The 24,777-nt window shown below is 33.8% G+C and overlaps 2 protein-coding genes across 2 annotated transcripts; one reads left to right on the top strand and one right to left on the bottom strand.

The window, feature by feature from the left end:
* Window positions 1–7,702: 7,702 nt before the first annotated feature.
* On the top strand, window positions 7,703–18,726 carry LOC133322281 (uncharacterized). Its single transcript, XM_061531292.1, has 7 exons — window positions 7,703–7,871; window positions 7,935–8,102; window positions 8,698–8,864; window positions 10,057–10,228; window positions 10,283–11,553; window positions 15,593–15,823; window positions 18,595–18,726. The coding sequence occupies exons 1-7, from the start codon at window positions 7,716–7,718 to the stop codon at window positions 18,722–18,724; spliced, it is 2,295 nt and encodes a 764-aa protein (XP_061387276.1). The 5' UTR covers window positions 7,703–7,715; the 3' UTR covers window positions 18,725–18,726.
* Window positions 18,727–19,242: 516 nt separating this feature from the next.
* LOC133322293 (cuticle protein 7) lies at window positions 19,243–19,745 on the bottom strand. Its single transcript, XM_061531305.1, has 2 exons — window positions 19,674–19,745; window positions 19,243–19,590 (listed from the first exon to the last, which is right to left on the bottom strand). The coding sequence occupies exons 1-2, from the start codon at window positions 19,683–19,685 to the stop codon at window positions 19,249–19,251; spliced, it is 354 nt and encodes a 117-aa protein (XP_061387289.1). The 5' UTR covers window positions 19,686–19,745; the 3' UTR covers window positions 19,243–19,248.
* Between the last annotated feature and the right edge of the window lie 5,032 nt (window positions 19,746–24,777).

Raw genomic sequence — 24,777 nt, 5'->3', positions numbered from 1 at the left:
TGACATCGATATAATGGGTCGAACATTGCGAGCGGTAACAGCCACCTTTGAACAAATTGAAAAGGAGTCTGCTAAAGTGGGTCTGGCAGTAAACGGCGAGAAGACCAAGCTGATGGTATCAACGCGCAAGACGTCCAGTAGACTCGGACCAACTGTGGAACTTGAGAACTACAGCTTCGAGGTAGTTAAAGACTTTATATACCTTGGTACCGCCATAAATAAAACGAATGATATCAGTTTTGAAATTCGGAGAAGGATTGTGATGGCCAACAGATGCTACTATGGTCTAAGTAAGCAGTTTAGAAACAAGGCCACCTCTCGCCAGACCAAACTCACACTTTACAAGACGCTGATACTACCCGTGCTATTATATGGATCAGAAGCATGGGTACTTGCGCAAGCAGATGAGGCAGCGCTTGGGGTGTTTGAGAGAAAAATTCTCCGAAAGATCTACGGGCCGATCTGCGTCGACGGTGAATATCGGCGTCGAATGAACCACGAGCTCTACAATTTATACACAGACATCGACATAGTCAGTCGTATTGAGCTGCAGCGACTACGGTGGCTAGGCCATGTTGTGCGGATGAATGAAGATGCCCCAGCTCAAAAGGCATATAAAAATGAGCCTACGGATGGTTCCCGTAGAAGGGGAAGGCCACGAATTAGATGGAAAGACCAAGTAGAAAACAACATCTTGGAACGTGGTCTTCCAAATTGGTGGACTTGCGCACAAGACCGACGCGCTTGGAAATCTTTTTTAAGCTCGGCTTATGGAACAACCGTTCTGTAACAAGCCAGCTAAGTAAGTAAGTAAGCCTTCTAACTTGATTCCAATAAGTCTCCAATTGCGATTTTTTGCGTTTTTCATGATATATCTGTTTTTTTTGTAGGGAACTTCAGAATAAAAAACAATAAAATTTTCGATATTTGGTTTGATGAAAGAAATAAAAGCAAAGAAACATATTGTTGTTTAGTACGTTCCCGCAAGTAAAGTTGGCAATAACAACAATATGGACGAAAGATACGTCAACTTAAAAAAGGAAATTAGGATTTTGCATGCATTTATCAAGATGGATCAAATGTCATAGGAAGATAGAACTTTTCCGCGAAAAAATACGCTTGAATTTTTATTACAAAATAGATAACATGACTCGTAAACCGCCAATAGGTTGTCGAAGGAAAGATTATGAGAACAAATCTAAAAAGAGGAGAAGAGGAAATGGCGGGATTGAGTTCCCCTTAAGGTATAAACTATCAAAAAAAATACTTTTTTCAGCATTGATTAAAAATAAAAAAGTGACATATGAAAAAAATGTTGTTCATTACATCCAGTGTTTACTATAATTGTGTTCGCCTGTAATAAACATGGTTCTATCGCACTTTTACCTATTAACAATTTTAAAGAGTATACATGTGTACTAAATTAATCGTTATTAATGCATTTTGTAAAAAAAATACAACATTGTAATAATTGTTCCTTCAAAAATCTAATTGCCGGGTCGAAATTTTTATAACTTACTACCCTAATCGTTTTCAACCGTTTGTTAAGGGCCCCATACACTATACATCATGCCGTACAGCATTTGTCATAGTATGTGTTATTTTTTGAAAGTTTATTTATATATGTGTGACACACACAATGCATGAAGAAAATCAAAATAGTTTTGATTTTGAAAATGAACCCCTATCAATCTGGTGAATAATATTCATTTTGAAAGTTGTCAGTAAATAATTTTGTGTACAAAAATAATAGATTTGTGACGAATAAAAAAAACAACTGAATTTAGGACTCAAAATGCAATTTTTGGGACAAAAAACGATTTTTTGGAATAGTGATTGAAGAGGTTGCCATACACTAGTCAATCTCACATATACAAAAAGGGGTTCATCGGCATGACGGCATGATTTATAGTGTATGGGGCCCTTTATGTTGAAGAAAACTAATGGGAATATCTGAGAAAGAATTAGCTTAGTTCGTTATATGTGTAGTTTCTTATAACCGTTGTTCGTTATATCCGGTTTCTACTGTGGAAATAGGCGTTTTCTCTTTCTTGTACATATAAATCATTTAAAAAGTCAAAAATCGTATAAAACCGCTGTTATTAATTTTTGCTTCAAAAACAGGGCAAATTAACTATAGTGCCATGGAGCAATTATAAAAGGTAACAGCAAGTCCCATCTGATTTGATTCCAACGTAATGCTAGTGTCAATATGAATTTGACATATTATGTTTTTGAAAATCACCCAACAGGAAAATTGGGAACGCATACAATTCGAAATTGTTCTTTATTAAATGTCCTCCCGTATTCATTTTACTCAATCTGCCTGTTGGGAAAGTATGAGGAAGCAAATCTTTCTTCACTGAATAACTCGCAATTCCCTGCATTTGCATATGTGTTACACATATAAGTGGCAATAGCTCAATTATAGGAAAGATGTGGAAGCGATAGAAATATAAATTTTATAGATTTTCATTCATGTTTTTTAAATTTTATTTTGAGGATTCGAAAATATTTTATTTTCAAAATAAATATAATTTATTTGTTTGTTTACATTTTTCTGTCAAATGACGTTGACACTAGTATAACTTACAAAACAAATTTACATGTGGTTGTTGTATCGTTTGTTGTGCTGTTACCATGATGCAATAACAAGGTGACGTATCAAAACAAAAACCTTTGTTTTTGTCTCGATTATCTGTCAAATTTTTCCATATAATATTTAACATGGTTGGCAACATTCGATGTGCAATGTACAAGTAGAAATTACTTACTTTGACAGTTAATCAAGACATCAGCTGGTCTAAATAGACTACCCAGTCATTGTGCCATGGCTGTTACCTTCTATTATTATACCATGCTATACACCCTAGTTTAAAGGATTGATAAATACCAATAAAGATATAATGGTGATGTTCGAGCAATGTATAGATCGGACTACATTTAGAACTTACAATCGCGAAATTGTTGGGTTTCCGTACCTTTAGAACCCACACAATCATGTTATGAGGTCATTAAAATTATGTTTTGACCATAACTGTATGTTTGTATCAGCAGGTCGAGGGCCATTAATTGTTTCTTTGTCCCATTGCTTCATATTTTAATTTGAAGGACTGTTGAATAAAAATAAAAAGTTTTTGGTGAAGTGTGGACAAAAGTATTTATAAGATTATACTTAGAAGTTGCAATTATGAAATCGTTTGTAAAGAGATTATAGTGACTCCTCATCCTCATATAATATACCATGCTTCATACCATACACAACTATATTTTGAATGGTGTAAAATAACATAAGTTCCGTTCCAGAACCTAAAAGAATCTACTCATTTTACATCTTTTGCAACTTTTTATTCGAAAACCGTTCCTCAACCCAACTCTGAGCAATTCTGAAATGTTTCCCTTTTACTACATTTACTATTAAAAAAGTACTGGAACAGACTAATAGTTTGACCTTTTCTACTTGAGATGCAAAGGATTTTGTTATAAATTACTGCAACATATGTTTCCTTCATAATAGAAACAAATGCATTAAATGCGTCATAAATCCCAGGTCACAACCCAATACTCGACTATATATTTTGAATCACTATAATGGATAGATTCCAATACATCATGCATTCATGTGTTTAAAATTTTTGTCATGCTGTACCTTCATTGTCAAACATTAAAATTTTTATATCCACCTTACTGTTCGAACCTAGTGGCGCTTTTATACCAATATGTTTGGAATCAAGCATGAATAAGAATAAGATGTCCATCTGACCATGAATTATTATTTGGTTGACATGAAAACAATCACACGATTTCCATATCCACCATCAAATATGGGCTCATATTTTGTATTATTAACATATACAACAACTGGTTTTATCGTTGATAAACGACTTTCAATGTGCTGCCTTGAGATTTTCTCATTGAAAATTTCACTAAGGACAGAGGATAGTAAAAATATAAGAAATTATTATATAGTATTGCAATTTATGTCATTATTTTCAAATATGCCATTTGTCGAACGTAAATGGTTACGGTCTCAAATTAAAAATGAAAATAAAAATGGTTGTCATCATCGATTTAGCAAATGGGACTACCCATGGCACTATGAATAGGTAGTCCATTTAATTGTAATTTCAACTTGTCTTCGATGTGCAGTGTTGCCAATAATTTGAAATATTATATGGAAAATTTTGACAGATAATCGAGACAAAAACAAAGATTTTTGTTTTGATACATCACCTTATTATTGCATCATGGGACTACCAATGGTATACAAGTGGTTGTGTTTATTTGCCATTTTTTAACACACAACTGAAAACACGAAAAATGAATGAAAGATTACGATTTCTTTCCAAAATCCAGTAGGGAATACCATGAAATATTTGTTTCATCCATAACAAAGCAATTACTTCCAGCCGGACGCGTTAAAAACATCATTTTCATTTTAATTAAATTTGAGTATTTTCAATTTATTTCACGTAGTATTCAAAAAATACACACTCATACAGAAAATATGTATTTTGATTTGATGGAACAAGTCACCTTGAGAAAAAATTGTAATCAGTTGATAGCTGTGCCCTACCTTGTAATAATTATACATACCATGGGACTACCTTCAATAACACTGTGCGACACGAAAATTATTCAGGGGTTATAAGAGTAGAATTTTTCCTTTCAAACGAGATATATATTTGGCAAATCGATTGAGGATTGGTTGGGTTGCGGTGGTTGAAATGTGAAAAATACGCATAAAAAGAAAATTAATTTTTCTTCGGCCTGTACGATAAAATTATGATATCAAGCCGTATAAGTTTTATTATATTGCGGGGAAAAAATTAAATAAGCTTTCGAAAATAAGTTAAAATGGATGATAATAATTTGCCTTTGATCCACATTTTAGTACACCCATGCGATAAGCTGTCCCGATCTATATATATATATATATATAAAAATGAATTGGTTCGTTAGTCTCGTTAAACTCGAGAACGGCTATACGGATTTTTCTGATCGCACTACGCCATAGTTGTCATTTTGATATATTTTGGGCGAAAATTGGTAGCGCATCATTCCTTTATGCCTTCATTTGTCAATTATTGAAAATTTTCAATTTTTTTTATTTGTATTTACTTGTTCTCAATTAGATTGACATTATATTGAAACTATTTTATGTGAGAATACAAAAAATGTAATGGACACGCGATCATTGTATGTACAAGTTTTTCATAGAATACACGAACATTTTGGGACAAATGAAAGGATGGATAATCAGAAGACATTTTGAATCGGGTTTGTGTCCATTCATTGAACTTTTATTCTAAGATCCATGCCCCATAGGAACATGCTGTCTCTTAAAGTACCTAATAGTTGGTCAATAGCTTTGAAATTATAAACACAAAACCTCGCATATATCCGATACCAAAATGTGTATCGCAGAGAAAACTGATATAAGAAGACATTTTAAATCGAAATTTATCTATGACTTTCCTTTTATTGCAAAATTCGACTATTAAACTCGAATGAGAACTACAAACTATAAACTAACAATGTAAAAAACATATAGAGCTTTGAAATTTCTCACATATATTGCTATTATTCCCAAGATGTTTGGTACTGAAATAATAGTAATATCTAATGTGAAGGATAACAAGTAAAGCCGTAGACAAGTTCGACCGGGCCAAAATTTAAGCCAGTAGCCGTTTGAAATTTGGGGCACCACTATGTGAGGCTATCCTAAAAAAGTAGACCGAAAGTCACAAACACTAATGGTGATACCGTTATATGGAGATATCTTACACATTGAACCAATATTAATAAGATTTACTATCATATAAAAAATCAAAATACTGAATTATAGCCGAATAGCCAAAAAGACCCCAAAATGCGGAATAATGGGGACTACCGTTAAATTGGAGCTATCATACAATGTGGGAGATTTGTTACTCAATTGGAAACTCAATGTACCAAATTACAGGCAATTCGGTTGAAAACGCGCACTACTACCCAAAAAAGTCGAATATTACACAAAAATACCGTTGTATGTGGGGCTACCCCGAAACATGGGTCAATGTTAAACATTTTTGTAAGAATGTTCGCTATACATTGAAAACCCAAAATACCAATTCGGTTGAAAAACGTGCCAAACATCCCAAAAATATCCCATTTTCATTACCAAACTTCCAATCAAACACCTATCTTAAATATTGAGATCAGTATCGTGATTTCATTATTTTCATATTCTGATTAGTAATGTTATAAACATATACCTTCTGAGGTCTCCTGTGTTGCAAGAGAATAGCAAATTTAATATACCCTTCACATTATGGTGAATGTTATAAAAAGCTTACTTGAAATTGGGCTACCGTTATATGGAAGTCGTATAAACATATTTGGAAATAAACTAAATCCGAATGACGAAAATTTGGCTCTAAATTATATGACTTTATTTTCTATTAATTCAATTATTACAAACATTATATCTATGGAAATTTTAGAAGGGGAAACTTCGTTTTCCCGTTCGACAATTGTACCGCTTATCACCCAAGAACAAAAATCCTAAAATATCCCAGAACATTTTTCAATTACAAATTTTCTATCGCAACAAATAGTAGGTACTCAGCACAGTAATGTTACTTTATGTGATTGTCAGGGAATGTGTTTCACACCCAACCCAAGTTAAACTCGAAAAATTGTTTACACAAGTATGAATAGAAACTGAAAATAAATATGAAACAATATTGGCAAGGCAAAACAACGTTTGCCGGGCCCACTAGTATATATATATATATATAAATGAAAAAAAAAAACACCTTTGATTTAAACATAAACATTATATCCAAATCCTTCAAAAATATACAAATTTTATCACATTAGCAATTTTAACAAGAATCCCATTCCCGTACACCAAAAACTAGTGAAGCTTTCAGTCAGAATTAGTTAAATCTATAACCACCGACGATCGTAAGATACTAGAAAAGCCGACAAATAATATGGTCCATTTTATTCCCTACACGTTCGTCGAGCATCACTGAAAAGTACTGATGTGTTTTTTCACACCCGGAACCCCATACATACCCCATAACTACGGCCGATTACATCTTATAATGAGTATGTAAATGTCGGCTTTCAATTGTGGCCTATAGATCGACTCGAAAAACACGCAAAAAATAAGTTTTCGGTTCACTTCATCCCAATATTATTATCTGATCATCACCAAAAATTATACGCTTTGTCCTTGACCATACCTGGATCCTCATGTGGTAAAAAATAAAGTTTTTGGTCCATTTCACCCCCTAAATATTTACCGATCATTACCAAAAACAAGTCTTGATTGGGCAGAACCCATCCTACATGCAAAATTTCGTGAAGATTGATACATAACTGTGGCCTGTATCGTGTTTACAAATTATAATGGACAGACGGACGGATATACATGTCTAGATCGCCTCAGCTAGTCGAGATATGAGGATCGGTATATTTAAAGGTGGGAATACGGCCAATATTTCGCGGCGTTACAAACTTTTGGGGCTGTACAAAGCTATAATATCCTGACAACATAGTTGTGTAGGGTATAAAAAACTGTTTTTATTGAGTGATTGCATTACTTCCCAAATGAAATGTTTTTTTTTCTGCACAGATTACATTGCGATGGTCTGTTTTCTTCTCAAATTATTTGCTAAGTCATTTCTTGGTATTTCTACAATTCCAGAATTTATTGATGCACAATGAATCGATATATAACATTGACCCAATTGGGTGATGGTACTTACGGCACAGTAGTATTGGGCCAACGGAAGGATACCGGCGAAAAAGTGGCCATTAAGCGCATGAAACGAAAATACTATTCCTGGGAGGAAGCGATGAATTTGCGAGAAGTTAAGGTACGTAGCCGAAGAGTACAATTGATTATCATCTGATTGAAATATTCAAATTGAATTTTACAGTCCCTGAAGAAGTTGTCACACCCGAATATCGTCAAACTAAAAGAAGTGATACGTGAAAATGACACATTGTATTTTGTGTTCGAATATATGAAGGAGAATCTGTACCAGATGATAAAAGATCGTGAAACTCATCTGCCTGAACCGACCCTTAAGAGTATATTGTTTCAGGTATATTATGGACTATGTGTTAAAAACAATTGCCGGCTGCATGCTTAAGTGTTTCCAATGTCAATATGGACTTTCGGCGATATTTTTAAATTTTTAATCAATTATAAACGATATCAACATTGTTTTCAAATTCAGAAGTTAATCGTTGACCAAAAAACAACACTCTTTTGTGTCAACAATCCATGTAATACATTAAATATCTGGAGCATAAATGTTTTTTCCATGATATCGAAAAAATAGTAAAAATTTAGGGATTATTGCAGTGTGGAAACATGGGATTTGTTTATAGGATTTATTATGAAAAAAATCTGAAATTGTCTTTTAAAAATATTACATAATTTGTCTGTTCCAGAACCTGCAAAAATGTACAATTTTTTTCTACGATAACAATTTTCATTTATATATGGACAATTTTTAAAAATTAGTATTCTTATATCAGTATGGGAACAGACCAATGTCTTCTGAATTATACCCTCAAATTCAAAAACCTAAAAAGTAAACATCAAACTTTTTTTTTCGAAACAGCAAAATGTAACACTTAAGCATTTCACCGGGAATATCTAAATCTTTGCTCCACATATGGTTTTTTATTTAGGTTTTAACAGGTTTGGCTTTTATGCATCGGCATGGCTTTTTTCATCGCGATCTCAAGCCCGAAAATTTGCTTTGCTCTGGACCGGAGTTAATAAAAATTGCTGATTTCGGTTTGGCACGAGAAATTCGATCGAGACCACCATTCACCGATTATGTTTCTACCCGATGGTGAGTATATAGATTTGATAATTATTAGGATTGGGAGTAATTGTAAAAATTGAGTTTCAATCGGGGTTTTTTACAAACAATTTCTATATAAATAAGTCAAAATTTTGAAATATACCAAAAAAAAAAAACTTCCGCTAAGTTTTCTGTATTTTTATGGATTTAGCCGAATATTACCACTGAGGTGGCTGTATTTTGACATTCCAGGTTATTGAAGCTTTTATATATTCCCTGTATTAAGTGTTTTTTTTTTTTTGAGGAATTTCCCCCCATTTCTGGTTCTCGCGAAAAAACATTTTCACATAATTTGTCCGATGTGGACCTACATGTTTTGACATATCCGATCCTCGATATTGTCTCACTCATGGTATAATTATTACAAGGTAGGGCACATCTATCAACTGATTACAATTTTTTCTCAATGTGGCTTGTTCCATCAAATCAAAATACATACTTTGTGTATGTGTGATAAAATAAAAATAAATTGAAATATATTCAAATTTAATTAAAATGAAAATTATATTTTTATCGCGCCCGTCTGGAAGTAATTACTTTTTTATGAATGAAACAAATATTTCATGGTATTCCCTACTAGATTTTGGAAAGAAATCATAACCTTTCATTAATTTTTCGCGATTTTAGTTATGTGTTGAAAAAAGTCTGACTAACACAACCACTTGTTGCGTATATTTATTTATTTGACAGAAAAAGCCACCACCTACAGAGTGGGTCTACGATCCGAAACGACCCGAGTATTTTTCGGCCAACGTCCGTCACCTCAGCCCATTGTGTAAAAGCAATAGTGGATTTATTTTGTTATTCAACACAAACTGCCCTACCTTGTATTAATGTACCATGGTCCCAATGAATTTTTCGTACGATTAAATTCCTAGCCCAGCATTCCTAACCAGAGTGTCTGTAATTTTGTTTAGCAGTTAGCTTTCAATGAATTTTTGAATGCAAAACTTTATCAGTGAGTGATTAACAGTGAGGAATTAAGATTCAGTTAGAAAGGTACATCTGGAGAATTTTCTCTATGGTTTATGACGAAATTTATCCAGATTATCGGAATATAAGATCAGGCTAAAAAAGCGATTATAATTACATCCCAGCGTATTGCTCGCCAGCCATACGTTTTAGGCAATATGACAGATCCACAATGACTTAACGCTTTTATTTATTTTTATTATTCCAGGTATAGAGCTCCAGAGGTTTTATTACATTCAACCAATTATGGAAGCTCCATAGATATGTGGGCCATGGGTTGCATCATGGCCGAGCTGTATACATTTCGTCCGTTATTTCCCGGCAGTAGTGAAGTTGACCAACTCTTTAAGATATGTTCTGTTTTAGGAACTCCAGACAAGGTATTAAAAGCTGAGCGCGCTTAAACCGACACTAATAGTTTAATTTAATTTCAGAACGACTGGCCGGATGGATATCGGTTAGCTGCAACTATACACTTTCGGTATCCAGACTGTGTAAGGGTACCATTAAACTCAATTGTTACACGCTGCAGCCAACCAGGATTGGATCTGCTCGAAGATTTGCTTCTCTACGATCCGGATAAAAGGCCTACAGCCCAACAAAGTCTAAAATATCCATATTTCAATGCCCTGAAACGTATATCGCCTGCGGCGGCCACAAAGGCCAATATCAAGTTGAATTCAAAGTATGCCAATAATGCGGGAGTGACACAGCAATTGTCCAGCAATATGCTTCCTGTGCAAGAAAAACTTCAGACCCTAACGGACATGATACATCGTAGCAACAACAACAATAACAACAAAAACGTTACAAACAATAACCTAAATCGGAACGATATAACAGAGGCCAATTTGCTGAATAACTCGAAAAATGGACACATTGTCGTCCAGCAAGCCAAAAACGTCAGCCATGTACAAATACCTAAAATAAGCTTTCTAGCGATGAACACGAATGACCTAATGAACCCCGCCCCTCCATCGATGAGAGTAATGACGAAACAGACAAAGCCAATGGACGAAGGCTCATCGGTGAAAAGTGAAACGATTCGTTACAACACGATTTTGGCACCCTCTAGTAACATTTACCTCAGCAGCGGCAATCTGAATCAGAGCACAGACAATTTGGCCCGCACAGAGTCCATAAACGATATATTCTTAAATCGCAACATATCACACCTTTTCGGAATAAGCCAACAGCCAGCCCCGGTCGCCAGTCAACAACACCATCCGAATGTATCATTTCACAGTGGGAAACAGCAAATGGTGGGCGGAACCAACAATAACAATCGCGGCAACAGCACCATCTACATGAATGGGACACGCAACTACGCCCTGTATGAGACCGCTGCAAAAAATGCCAAAAATTCTGCCAAAATTGGCGGCTACTATGTGTACGCCAGACCCACACAGGATTCCTTCCCCTACGAACCCAATAAAGTGTACAATATGTTTTCGAAGGTAGCCGTGAGTAAACAGAATGGTCCATCGGAGTTGATATTGAACAATTCGTATGGACGGCCCAATCTAATGGGCAGTAAAGTCTATACGAATAACGATGGCTATTCGGCGCGATCGCATTCTAAAGATATGGAGTTTGCCACAACTAATTTCACAGATCGAACAGTAAATATGCCAAACAAACATTTAGAATCGGATGTGACCGAGAAAGGTGTCGATAATGGTGATGAATTGGATACAATATTGGGGTGAGACGAGATAAGATAATATCTAAGAGGTTATAGACACTTATTGGGCACAAACAAGCTATTTTGTAATGAATTTTTTAAAGGATATGTATCAAATTTTTTTAGAAGGTTCATTTTTATCTGAAAGAATAAAATTTGTCCGACTACTGAAGCAGTTAGGGGTACCAAATTTAAAATTGGAAAGACTTCCCCAAAAATCCGTCAAAAAAAAAAAAAAAAAAAATGATGTCTGTTATAATCCCTCAAAACAATATGATGATCGGACACAGAATTCTCGCGAATGCTCAAAACGGCAACAAGAATAACAACAAACGTCCGTGAACTCAATAGTTGTTGGGCATGTGTTTTGTTATTCCACACATGCACAGCACACATTCATTCGCTGCGTGTGTGTTTACTTTTTATATTTATACCCTACACAACTATGTTGTCAGGGTATTATAGCTCTGTGCAGACCCAAGAGTTTGTAACGCCGTACAGTATACAGTATTTTTCGGTTAATTGCACATCAAACAAATTGCACAAATTTTCGTTCAATTAACCGAGGAACCAATTATCAGAACCCGCTTAATTGAATAGTTTGTTCAATTACAGTAATCACGTATAATTGGAACTACTAATGATTTAAAAAAATCCAATGTCAAATACAAATTACGTCTTCTCGAAGTTTTTCCTTACTAATAAACATATGTTTTGAATTAGTAGAGATGCCACTTAGTATTTTTCACAAATGATGTCAAATATGTATGTAAAAAATGGCAGATTATTTTTCAATTATTATTATGCAATTAACCAGTGAAAAGTAAAAGGAAATTTATTTTTGATGACATGAATTTTGAACCAATTAAGCGGGAAAATCAATAAACAGGGTTTAATTATCCGAAAAAATTACATTTATTTTCCTATGAAATATTGTTTGCCTCATCATGTGGTTCAATTAAGCGTGGAAACCAATTAACCGTAGGGTCAATTAACCGAAAAATACTGTATTGGTCCTAGACCCACCTTTAAGTATACCGATCGTCATATCTCGACTAGCTGAATCGATCTAGACATGTGTGTGCGTCCGTCCGTCTGTTTATAATTTATAAACACGATACAGGCCACAGTTATGGACCAATCTTCACGAAATTTTGCATGTAGGATGGGTTCTGCCCAATGATCGGTAAAGATTTAGAGGTAAATATCGGTGAAGATTTAGAGGATGAAATGGACCAAATACTTAAATTTTGTTGGTTTTTCTGGTCGCTCCAGAGGCCGCAATTATGATCCAAGCATTTTTACATGGAGAAGGGGATTGGGCCCAAGAATAACCATGCCTGTTTTGATAAAGATCGGTCAATATTTAGCGGGTCAAATGGACCCCGACTTTTGTGTGAAAAATTACAAAATTTTTATTCTATAGGGAATATATTTACTCCTGTTGTGTTGTGTTGTGTGCTCTCATTCGTTTGTTATGTGTGTGCGAACATTCGTTTTTCGAAACTAAATACATATATATTGGAGATTGAAATTAGTTACTACAGATGGTATAGGGGATTAATCAAAACCCATAATAGAATGTAACAGCAAGTGCTGTTGTACAAAAAACGATACAAAAACCACATGTAAATTTGTTGTTGTAAGTTCTTCTAGTGTCAACTCATTTGACAGAAAAATTTAAACAAACAAACAAATTATCATCAAATTATTTTTATTTTGAAAATGAAATATTTTCGAATCCTCAAAATAAAAATTGAAAAACATGAATGAAAATCTATTAAATTTATATTTCTATCGCTTCCACATCTTTCCTATAATTGAGCCATTGCCATATAGGGGAGACTGGGGCACCTTCGGCAATTGCGTTTTCGATATGAAGCTCTCACCGTACATCACTAGTTTCGGTATATAGGTATCGAGTAGCGAAATAAATAACTGACACAAAGCTTGAAATTTCTAGCTAATAAACTTATTTAGATACATGGGTTTTTGTATTTTTATAGATGTTTCTGTAATATTTCAATTCCATTTTGTAAGTCGTCAGCTAAAATGCAAAAAGGCGTAACTAACAAAAAAAATTGATTTACAATAAACTACATGTGTTGACAAAGTTTTACACGTCTGCGGTCAGGAGGAGCTTCTATTAACAAGGAGCTTCTATTAACAAGAAACAAAAAGACGTAACTACAAGTGGATTTATTTGATAAATGCAAAAAGGCGTAACTAACAAAAAATTCACGTTTTTACTTAATTGTTATGACTGCCATTAAACTAAATAACTACATTTGTTAAAAAAATATAGTCTATTATTCGTCATATGCAATATCACCCTGCCGGGCACACTTTTTCATTTCACATGACATGTTTATAGTTTTCATTTAAAACAGTTTTTTGCTTCTCCTACACAATTATGTTTTTGTTAGTTACGCCTTTTTGCATTTTAGCTAACGAAGTATTTCGTGTATTTAAATTTTTAAGACAATATTATTAAAAAGTGGTTAACTACGATGTGTATTATTATAGAAATATTTAAAAATATAATGTTTTTACATAACTGATCGAAGAAAATGAAAAAAAACTATAAAAAGTACATTCGGGGTACATTCGGCATTTTAAAGTGGGGCACATTCGGCCATATACAGATTGTGCAATATTAATCCTTAAAATGTTTTGGAGTTTGTCTTTAAAACTATTCCTTTAATATGGTTCGAAATTGCATATATAACATCAAACGTGCTTGTATTGACGAAAATGCAATAGAAAACCCCTATTTCTGATGGTGTGTGCGACCTTGAGATGTAAACGTCCGCCGCTAGAAAATCAAGTCCTATAATTCAAACATTGTGTGACGTATTAATGCCAAATAGAGCCTTTAGAGGACCAGAATTTCAACCAGACTGATAGCGATGACAATTACACGGCTATGACTATGGTGCCGAATGTGCCCCATCAAATGCCGAAGCTACCCCGGGTTGGCGCACATTCAGCGAATTTGACTTTTTTTACAAAACTGTAAAATTTTTTAACTAATACTATTTTTTATATCTTTTTGGTATTATTTTCTATAATTAAGTGTAAGAGGACAATAATCAGCCATAAAGTTGTTATATATGTTGAATAAGTACTGAGATATAGAGCTCTAAAAAAAGTGCCCAGTTTCCCCTATATGTGTAACAAATATGAAAATGCTGGGAATAGCGAGTTATTCGTTGAAGAAAGATTTGCTTCCTCAAACTTTCATACATATTTTTGGAGATTGAAATTAGTTACCACTGTTGGTATAGGGGATTAATCAAAACCTTGGAACAAATATAGCAACAATTGACAAAGTTAACAAGGCCAGGAAAATTTTTTATATATGAAATAAAACATACGATTATAAAAATTGGGTTTTACAATACATAGGGAATCAGAAAAAAATAGAACACCATTTTGTGAAATGTTTGGCATTTATCTTTGCTATATTTCCTATATTCTGAGTATTCCAATTATGTATATAAATTTAAAAGGGTACCATTCGCGGGTTACCAGTTATAAATTTTCAAATCCAAGAAATCGCAACAGAAGTTCGTTGACTTTGGTTTACAATTTACTTCAATTTCCTAATGGGAAGATTTGATGCAGCGAATTGCTTTGCAATGAAAAATTGAAATTTTCAACGCTATTTTTAGCGTTTTGGTATGAGTTACCTCTACATATGACAATAACTCAATTGGAGTAAAATTTTGGAAGCGATAAAATTAGAAATTTGCAAGATTTTAATTCATGGTTTTCAATTTTATTCTGAAAATTCAAAAATAACATATTTTGAAAATAAATAAAAATTATTGATATTTTTTTGATATTTTAAAATATTTTTGTTTACATTTTTCGACATATCAAACTGACACTAGAGTTACATACAATAACAATTTGCTAAGTGGTTGTTGTTGAATTTTATTTGTTGTAGTTTTGCAGTAGCATGTCGTAAACTATTTCATTAAAGATTCAAATCGAACATGCATTCAGTAGACTATTATTGTCGACATTATTCTGAAGTAGGAAATTGTATTTACAGAAAGAAATTGAAAAGTTCTGCCAAAAAACAACGATCATCCAAGTCAAATATTTTGTTAGAGGATCTCTTTGGTCATTTGTCTATGGACTCGGATTTGAGTGATTCAAAGTTTGCGGAACAAAACATAACGGACCGGACGTCAGCTGCTCTGGCCGTTGGAAAGCACTCGAACGTTCTAAGCAGCATCGAAGCGAACGACGGCAGCCGGACAGAGTCATTTGCTACAAATCCGTAAGTATTGATAGTACCCATCAGCTATATAACTGTGTTGTTGTGTATTTAGCGATAATTCTAGATGTTATTTTGGCACTTGTTCCATTCAATCATTCATTGCATCATAATTCATTTCATAAAAAAAAACAAATCATCATCTATATGTGTGTGTATGTATTTCATGTTGGTGTGCCTGTGTCTGTGCCTGTTCGTCATTGTATTCATCCATCCCATTATCATCATGTCCAATGTGGTAAAGTGATCTCTCGCCATCAAGACAACCGAACGAAATGGGCACGTTCGATGAAGACGATTGTCAATTCTGGCCCATAAGGTATGGTAATTCAATTAATTGTTATAAACAAATATTGCTATAGGTATTTTATCTTATTTATAAATACTTGGTTGTTATTTACACATTGGGTTCCACATTAAAATCAACTAGTCTATATGAAATAGTTTCATTAGAAGTTGGATCTGACTGGAGCTAGAATTCACAAAATTTTGCATGTAAATTTTTTTTTGTTTAATACGTACTAAAAGATATTAAATATTATATAACGGGGGAAAATAGAATAGTGAAACTCGCAAATATTTTTCGGCTATAAATATTTAATATTGTATATATCTGCAATTTGGGTTTTATCTTTAACTACAACAATAACAAAGTTATACACTAATACTTTTTGGAAATTAAGAAAAAAATGCTGAACCACGGTGGAATGGGAAGCCTGATGTAGTTCTAAATAAGAATACTAATATGACAATTTTGAAAAAGCACAAAAAGGATTATTTATTGCAGCAGGCAGACATAAAAACTGAAATTGATTTCATAACAAGCAATCAAGTCATTAAGTTCGGATGGGCCGAATTTTTTATAACCTCTACCGTGCGGTTTGCATTCGAAACAACAATACACGACCTCTATATGCAATAACTTTCTATAAAATCGAATCAGTGCTGAGACTATTAATACATTTTGCATTGAGAGGTTTACCTTGAAATTGTGATTTTGTATTGACTTCTTACACTTGAAGTTTAAAATTAATTAGATTGCCTACATTAAAAAGTAGACGAATTATATGTAAATACTCTCAGATTTCCTAATATCATCTATTGGAATAAATGTTCATTTTCGAGCAGTTATCAACTCTTATTAGTATGGGGAAAAAGAATTCCATTATTTTTACGAGTATATGAACAATAGGTCTTTATTTAACATGCTTCGGAATGTCCGGTTTGGTCCAAATTCAGTTGTATGATTTGTTGCCATTTTAAAGGTATGCCTCTCTTATAGAATTCGTGCTCTCTATTTGCAAAAAAAAACAAAAAAAACTCTAGTAGTCGATTTTCACAATCCTCCCTAGATACCAATTTTTTATCATTAAAGAAATTTTGCAATGCAAGAAATGATAGTCGCTTGGTGCCAAATCTGGACTGTATGGCGGATGTATCAAAACTTGGCCTAGCGTTGTCCTGGTTCACCCCTCCTTTTGGCAAATTCTGGCCGTTTCTGGTCAATTGTAAATAGTTTGAAACAGTTTTATGGTCGATTTTTAACTACTGGGCGATGTTACGAATGCTAACATGCCAGTCAACTTCTATCATTTATCCGATTGTATGTTCTATGAAATCTAGTTTTGCAACAGAATTTTTTTAATTCCACTAGAGTGCTCCAAATTTCTATATACACAAGAGTAATGTAACAAAATCCCAGATGAAATCATAGAAAAAAAATTGGTGGAGAATTGTGGATAAAATATTAACAATCGCTTAATAATTTGATCTTTTTCTTCTACGTGGAAATGTGTTCAATTTCAGTGGTTTTTCATTTTAATTATAACTGGTTCGGCCCGGCTTTCTTATATTGGATATTCAGATTTGGCTAAAGGTGCGTTTTGTAAAGTTGGTATCTTTTTTAAAAATAAAGGGTGCGGAAGGGGTAACCACCAAGTGCCAAAATTCTTCTGTCGGACCCTCTAAAGTGGCCATTGAGACAATATCATTGTGTGGAAGGGAAGACATCGCCTGTCGTTAGACGTAAACTTAGAAAATATTTGGATAGTACACCCAAAAACGCAACATATCTTAGTCCTCGAATATAGAACAGGTTAATAGATGTAATTGGAGATTACATCCATCACTTTATATGACAATGCTCTCCGTTTGTGTGGACGCACAAGATGAAAGGAGTGGGGTTTAGATTTCTTTAAATATGTATTTTGAACTAAATTTGGCATAAATATGAAATGCGGATTTTTTTGTTCAAATCATGCACTTTCTTCGTTTTATATTAGATGCGTATAGGAACGTTTTTTATTTGAAATTTGCGATCTTAGAAAATACTTTAAATTTAAAAAAAAAAAATATTACTATTATTGGACCAAATCGGTTAGACGTGTGTTATGAAAAAGAGAGAAAATATAGTGTTGCCTATAAGCAGGATTCCCAGCTAAAATTCAGAAACAAAAATCTTTATTTGAAACGAAAATTTAATGTTCAATGATTATAATAGTTCATCCGTTTAGTCCAATATTTTTGGCATACTCGTTGTAACATTTCGGAAACTACATAATGGGAGTCATGCTCTTGCAGTTTGGACAAAAAGGTCATTCTTGAAGAAGTATGGTCCAATACGGGCTTTTGAATACGTTCCTCGATATGTCCTTATAAACGATTTCGACAGCAATTGTTTTCTGATATTGAAATCGCTTTTAATGCCCAATAACAGTAATATGCTCCCTCTTTTTGTATAATTTATTAAATATTTTTTTTTACACGCTTTGCAGGGTCAATGCACAATCGGACACAAAAAACAAAACATTTCCCTGGGATGAAACCAACAAAACGGAAGATGAAAAGCTTACGGCTTGGATGGTATCTGACAGCGCCAAACTAAAACACTCGAATAACGTTTAGGACTTGATATGCGTTCTGCCAAATAGCAGCTATCCTGAGGCCACAATGTAGCTGTGTACACTTCTCATGTACAGAATGAAGCATGGACATCATCTTGGTACCTGACAGTTTGAACCCCCCCCAATATAAAGTCACACGGCATTAGCAATGTCAAATAGCTCAACGACACACGATTAACGAGGTCCTGACATAATGAACCGAGCGGAATTCAATGTGGCGGACCTTCGATACTAGTAAAATAAGTATTGCTGTGATAAATTTAAGTTAGAACATATGAAACCATTTATGATGTATGTATGTGTGTGTGTACATTTATTGTAAGACAGACGCTGGACAAGGAGAAGACAATGATATGTAGGAGAGAGAGCGTAAATAAAAAAACGCAAACATTATTTATGAGTGTAGTTAGTATATAGAGATGTAAATAAAGATTTTATTGTTAAAGTTCGAAAATACGAAATTATTTTGATTATCTATGGGTGTTGTGATAGAGTTGCAATCGTGTGAGTGTGTGTTCAGCTAGTTTAGCGGCGATGGGCAGGTGCTGGCCACTCCTCGACCACGGGAGCAGCAGCATGTACACCGACCAATTCCCGGCGAACTTGAGCCGAGAATCCCAACAATGGATCGGAGCTATAATCCACAATACGACGTTGGCCATCGGGCTCGACAAGCGAATAACGACCAGTAACGTATTCTCCTCGGCGATGTTCGAACTGATCCTTTATGTCGCCAGTGTGGGCATCGTGCACAGCATATTGGAATTCGTAATGAGGAGGGCTGTCGGCATTTATTTCAATCGTAGGATGACCGATAAGGCCAGCATTGACAACAACCAAGCACACAGCCAACACAAATGAAATGCACTGAAATGAAAAGAAAAATAAGGATATGATTAAGTTGAGAGAGGGAGAACTTCTATCCATTAGGGAGTTTCCATTTGGCTTACAATCAGTTTCATTGTTACGCTTTAGAGGAGACAGAAGCTGGTGAGCTGATGATCGTTGCTAGTGAAACGAATGCAAGAAGTAGAATGTCATTTGGTGGCAGATGGATGGGCTTATATACCCTGCATCTAATCGAAGCCAGCCATCAAGCCAGTTAGCCAGCCAGCCAACGTTAAAGATGTGCGTCAGTTCATTCATCTCGTTCGGTGTGGCCAAATTATGCAATTGCCATAATTTTAACTGACTTCAAAGAGGAAATGATATCCAATATCGAATGATGTATTTCGGTTACAAATTGTGTTTTCCATGTCTCAGACATAGGCGACGTTGGATCGTCTAGCTGGCAGCACACAGCTCCGCGAATTCAAATGTGTGTGGAGAGTACGTTACACATTATGATGCCACAGCGGCCCTTCACACGGTAGGCTACATTGCAACAGTTGTCTAGTGACTCACATTTGTACACCGACAGACCCTACTCGAATTTCCAAGAGGACACGGTGTGCTGTGGCATTTTTCCATTGACACATTGGCGAAGATAATCGGCATACAACTGACGGTGGAAAAGTGTATAATTCACACATACACAGGCATGTACGTAGTGCATGTAGGAACATAATGCCGTGTAAATGTAATCCTTATTGGAACCAAAGTTTGCAACTTGTAGCCAATGAAAATACATATGTATATGTATGTGTATAGATTTGTGCCTTTGTACGGCCGTTGGACTAAGGTCATGGCGTAACCGCAACATATATAAATATGCTAAACTTTGCACACTTAGAGCAATTTTCAAATTCGGTCCATGATAAATATGAATGAGTAAGTTAACACTAATATCAAACTGCATTAAAAAACAACTCCTGTAAATCATGAAAAAATTTACGCCTTTCGTTTACGATAGATAGAAATTTGTCCATTATATTTTCTTGCGATTCTTGAACTGCAAGAAAATACAATCTTTGTAAAGTCCGTAGAAGTATGGACTATTAAATCTGTTTATTTGAAACGAAAATAATCATTCGAAATATGGATATACATATAGAAGAATTCCCAAAATACCATGGACAACTCATATATCTAATAACAAAGTTCTGGGAAGAATGAACAAGGACCGAGAACTCTTTATCCACATAAAACAAAGAAAAAACATCGTATCTCGGTCATATAAAGAGAAATTCTAAATATCACATACTCCGCGCGCAAGAGGGGAAGCGAGATGACTACAAATCATTCGATCTTTGATGTACTATGTACTAATTACTTAGTAGCGGACAAATTTCTATTTTTGGTTTTCTGAAGGAAATCTTTGAAAAACAAAACCGAAATAAGGAAACATTAAGCATTTGTTGCATGTACAAATAATGGGCAAACCTCCATCCAGTTATCAGACGAGGGGGAGGCGTCCTTATTCTTAAAATGGAAAACCTAATTCTTCATATGGAAAAGATTCAAATGATGCAGTTCCAGAAATTCAATAAAACCGTACAAAGAAATATAAAGAAACAAATTCTGATGCAATTCCAATGTATCTGAATTTTGCTGTGATTGGGACCAGTAGACCATTCCCATCATGGTGAAAGTGATTCATATAAGCATTTCAATTCACGCCGAAATGAAGCAAGTGAAAAGAAGAATTTCTTCTTATTCATTTACTCCCATAGAGTTTAAACGGCAAAGTGTGATTTGTAGACACTTTACTAAAAGACTGATGTCGTTGATATTAAGTCGGAAATAGATTTTTTAGTTCCAGATACTGTTGAATCGGTTAAAGTTCTCTGCAGATTTTTCAAAAAAACAAAAAAAAGGAATATATGCATTCAACGGTAAATTTTAATGTAAGGATCATCTTTTCCCAACCTAAAAGTTAAAGTTCGAATCCAGGGACCGTAACGGTTATAGGTAATATCAAATCAGTTATAAAATAACAGCTATTTGTGGCCTAAATAAAAAAATCTATTTTTTATTTTTATTATTATTTATTTTTAACGAAAAAAATAATAAAAATCATATCAGGAGTTTTAGAAAAAATAAAATAATTTGTTGGATCGCATATTCAGATTTAACAACAGGTGTTTTTTGTAAAGTCTGCATCTTATTTTAGAAGTGTGCGGAAAGAATGAAAGATATTTCAAAACGTATAGAACTAATTATGGTCAAAGATGCTTCCGATATATTGAAGGAAAGAAGTAGCAGCAGAAGCAGATTTTAGATTTTTAGACAAGTCAAAGAATGTTTCTTTTGCTACGGAAAGGATTACAAGGAAAAATAATTATCGACCGTCGTGATGGCGCGCCTATAATGTCAGGCAATGATAATGGAGTGCATGCCATTTTGAAATCAAAATTCCCCCTCGCATTTAAATAAATAGGTATGTTTAAAAGAATATATAACTATTTATATCATTATTTAAATGCATTGTTTTACTCTTAGGATGGGGCAAATAAATGGCAATTGGTGAAATATTGTAAGTAATATCTGAAAAGTGTTTCATATTCCAATGCATTTTAATTATGTCGATTCTTTACAGATGATGTTAAAATGGAGATAATCATTACGCCAAGTTTTCAGGCAATGTGCTAATTTATATTATATCACAGTGACACATTTTTCAACTTTAAAATCTTGAACTAATCGAGACCCCCAAAATCTTGAAGCTTGTGTTGGTGGAAGAAAATCCCTAGCTGGGTTTTGCATTATTAGCTAAAATTTTTTATTTACATTAATTTTTAAAATATTCTACAAGGCACACAATTTTCGAATAATACGTACTTATTATTGAGTCTATATCTCGTGAAATATTCGAAATATTGCTTTTCTCTCTTAAGCAATATTTTTCCTCTTAATTAGATCTAAAAATTTTCTCTTGAGATAAAATCAATAAAACAACACCATCATACTGAAAATAGCACAACTGCAAAAAAATTAAAATTTGACATACTTTTTCGATGCTTTTTCACACTTATTTCAAAAACTGCTACTGACTCGACCAAACAATATATGACAAGAAGATAGCCAATAGCAAATCAAACAACTCTTCTTAAACCCCCGATTTCATTGGCTGACTCCTTCACATAGTTATAGCCTCACAAATTCATCAAAATGAACCAAAGAAATTCACTCCCAATTGTATGTTTATAGAAATAAAAATTGCTATGTTTTTTTTTCAATAAATAGCATGGTACAATTATAAAAGGTAACAGCAAAAACTCAGCTGATTTGATTCCATCGTAATACTAGTGTCAATATGAATATGACAAATTATGTTTTTAAAAATCACCCAAAAGGAAAATTGGGAACGGATACAATTCGAAATTGTTCTTTATTAAATGTCCTCCCGTATTCAATTTACTCAATCTGCTGCTGGGAAAGTTTGAGGAAGCAAATCTTTCTTCATGGAATAACTCGCGAATTCCCAGCATTTTCATATAGGTTACACATATAAGTGGCAATGGCTAAATTATAGGAAAGATGTGGAAGCGATAGAAATATAAACTTGATAGATTTTCATTCATGTTTTTCAATTTTATCTTGAGGATTCGAAAATACAACATTTTCAAAATAAATAAAATTTGTTGATAAATTATTTGTTTGTTTACATTTTTCTGTTAAATGAAGTTGACACTAGTAATACTTACAACAACAAATTTCCATGTGGTTGTTGTATCGTTTGTTGTACAACAACACTTGCTGTTACCTTCTATTAATATACCATGAATAAATAGGTACAAAATTGTAGTAAAAATTAAAGTGTTTGGGCGCTTTGGTTTTTCTTCGAAGACATGTCGCAGCGATATATGCACAGGGTAAAAACAACAAACTGGGATTCAGCCTGACTATTTTGCAAAAACAAAATACAAATGGTATCCCAAATAAACCGCCAATACTACTAAATGAAAAATATGTATATATATTTTTATTTGAATTTTAAATGGGGTATGATTGACGACAAGATTGATGACAATAGGTCATACAGTCATCAACGAAGTTGTAAACGACAGGAAGTGAATCTGTCGTTAACGAAAAGTAGGACGAAGTTGTCGTCAACGACAACTTCGCTTACCCTGTCGCCCAAGTTGTCGTGCATGAATACTGCGACACTTGTATGAAAATTTCGTCAACGATTTCACATTGTTGTCTTGTTCGTACGTTCGTCTGGAAGTAATTTTATTATATATAATTATTGTACAATGGTTTATCGTATCTCAACACTTATACAAATACTAATTATTTTCAAATTTAATAATAACATATGAAATTGTACTTCTCTTTTAAGGTTGCTGTGATGTGTGACTTGAGCACACCCCACACTTGTCTCAGTATCTTCAGACTTTTAATCTGGACATGGTCAAAGCATATGATCATATACATTTAGTAGTTGATAACTTAAATGCTATACGACAAAAAAGTGGCGAGAAGTTCCACACAGTAAACAATTTTAGTTTAATTTCACAAATCCAAAGAAGTATTAATTCTATTGCGTTATGGAGTACTTTTAAGGAGATTGAAAGAGAGAGACTGAGATAGAGAGAGTTGCTTATTATTTTTAGAGCATTAAAATGACACCAATATGTATTACGGCTTAAACCTTTTTGGTGTTAAAATAAAACCAAAATATTTACATTGAATACCTAACTAGGAATTAATTTAATGCCCTGTGGAATAAGTTATACACCAAACTAAGTGTTATTTTTGTTCTTAATAAGAATTTGATTAATACTATTTAGAATGTTTTATATTCTCGGATTGGTATTATTTCAATACCCAACCAAATGAATTGTATGCTAAAAGGGTGTTGCTTTTAATATTGGCAGGTGTAAAACTAACAGCATTTCTATAAAATATATAAAATATTTAATATATATTTTATTTATAGTATATATACTATTACTATTATATTATTATATTACTATTTATATTATATATACTAATAAAAGAGTAAAGTGATTGACTGACTGACTGATTTAACGATTCATCAACGTAGAAGCTAGATTTCAGTAGAGCTAGAAATCTGAAATTTGGATTGAGGGTCACTGATGGAGTGTAGAATAGATGTAAATTCGAACTATAAGTATCGGAAAAGTACTAAATTTGGTACAATTTCGT

This window comes from Musca vetustissima, unplaced genomic scaffold (genome assembly GCF_032173495.1).
Source record: "Musca vetustissima isolate MV318-11 ecotype Yass unplaced genomic scaffold, APGP_CSIRO_Mvet_v1 utg865, whole genome shotgun sequence".
Lineage (NCBI taxonomy): Eukaryota > Metazoa > Arthropoda > Insecta > Diptera > Muscidae > Musca > Musca vetustissima.
The sequence above is the reverse complement of the archived record's forward strand: the minus strand, read 5'-3'. Positions and strand labels throughout refer to the sequence as shown.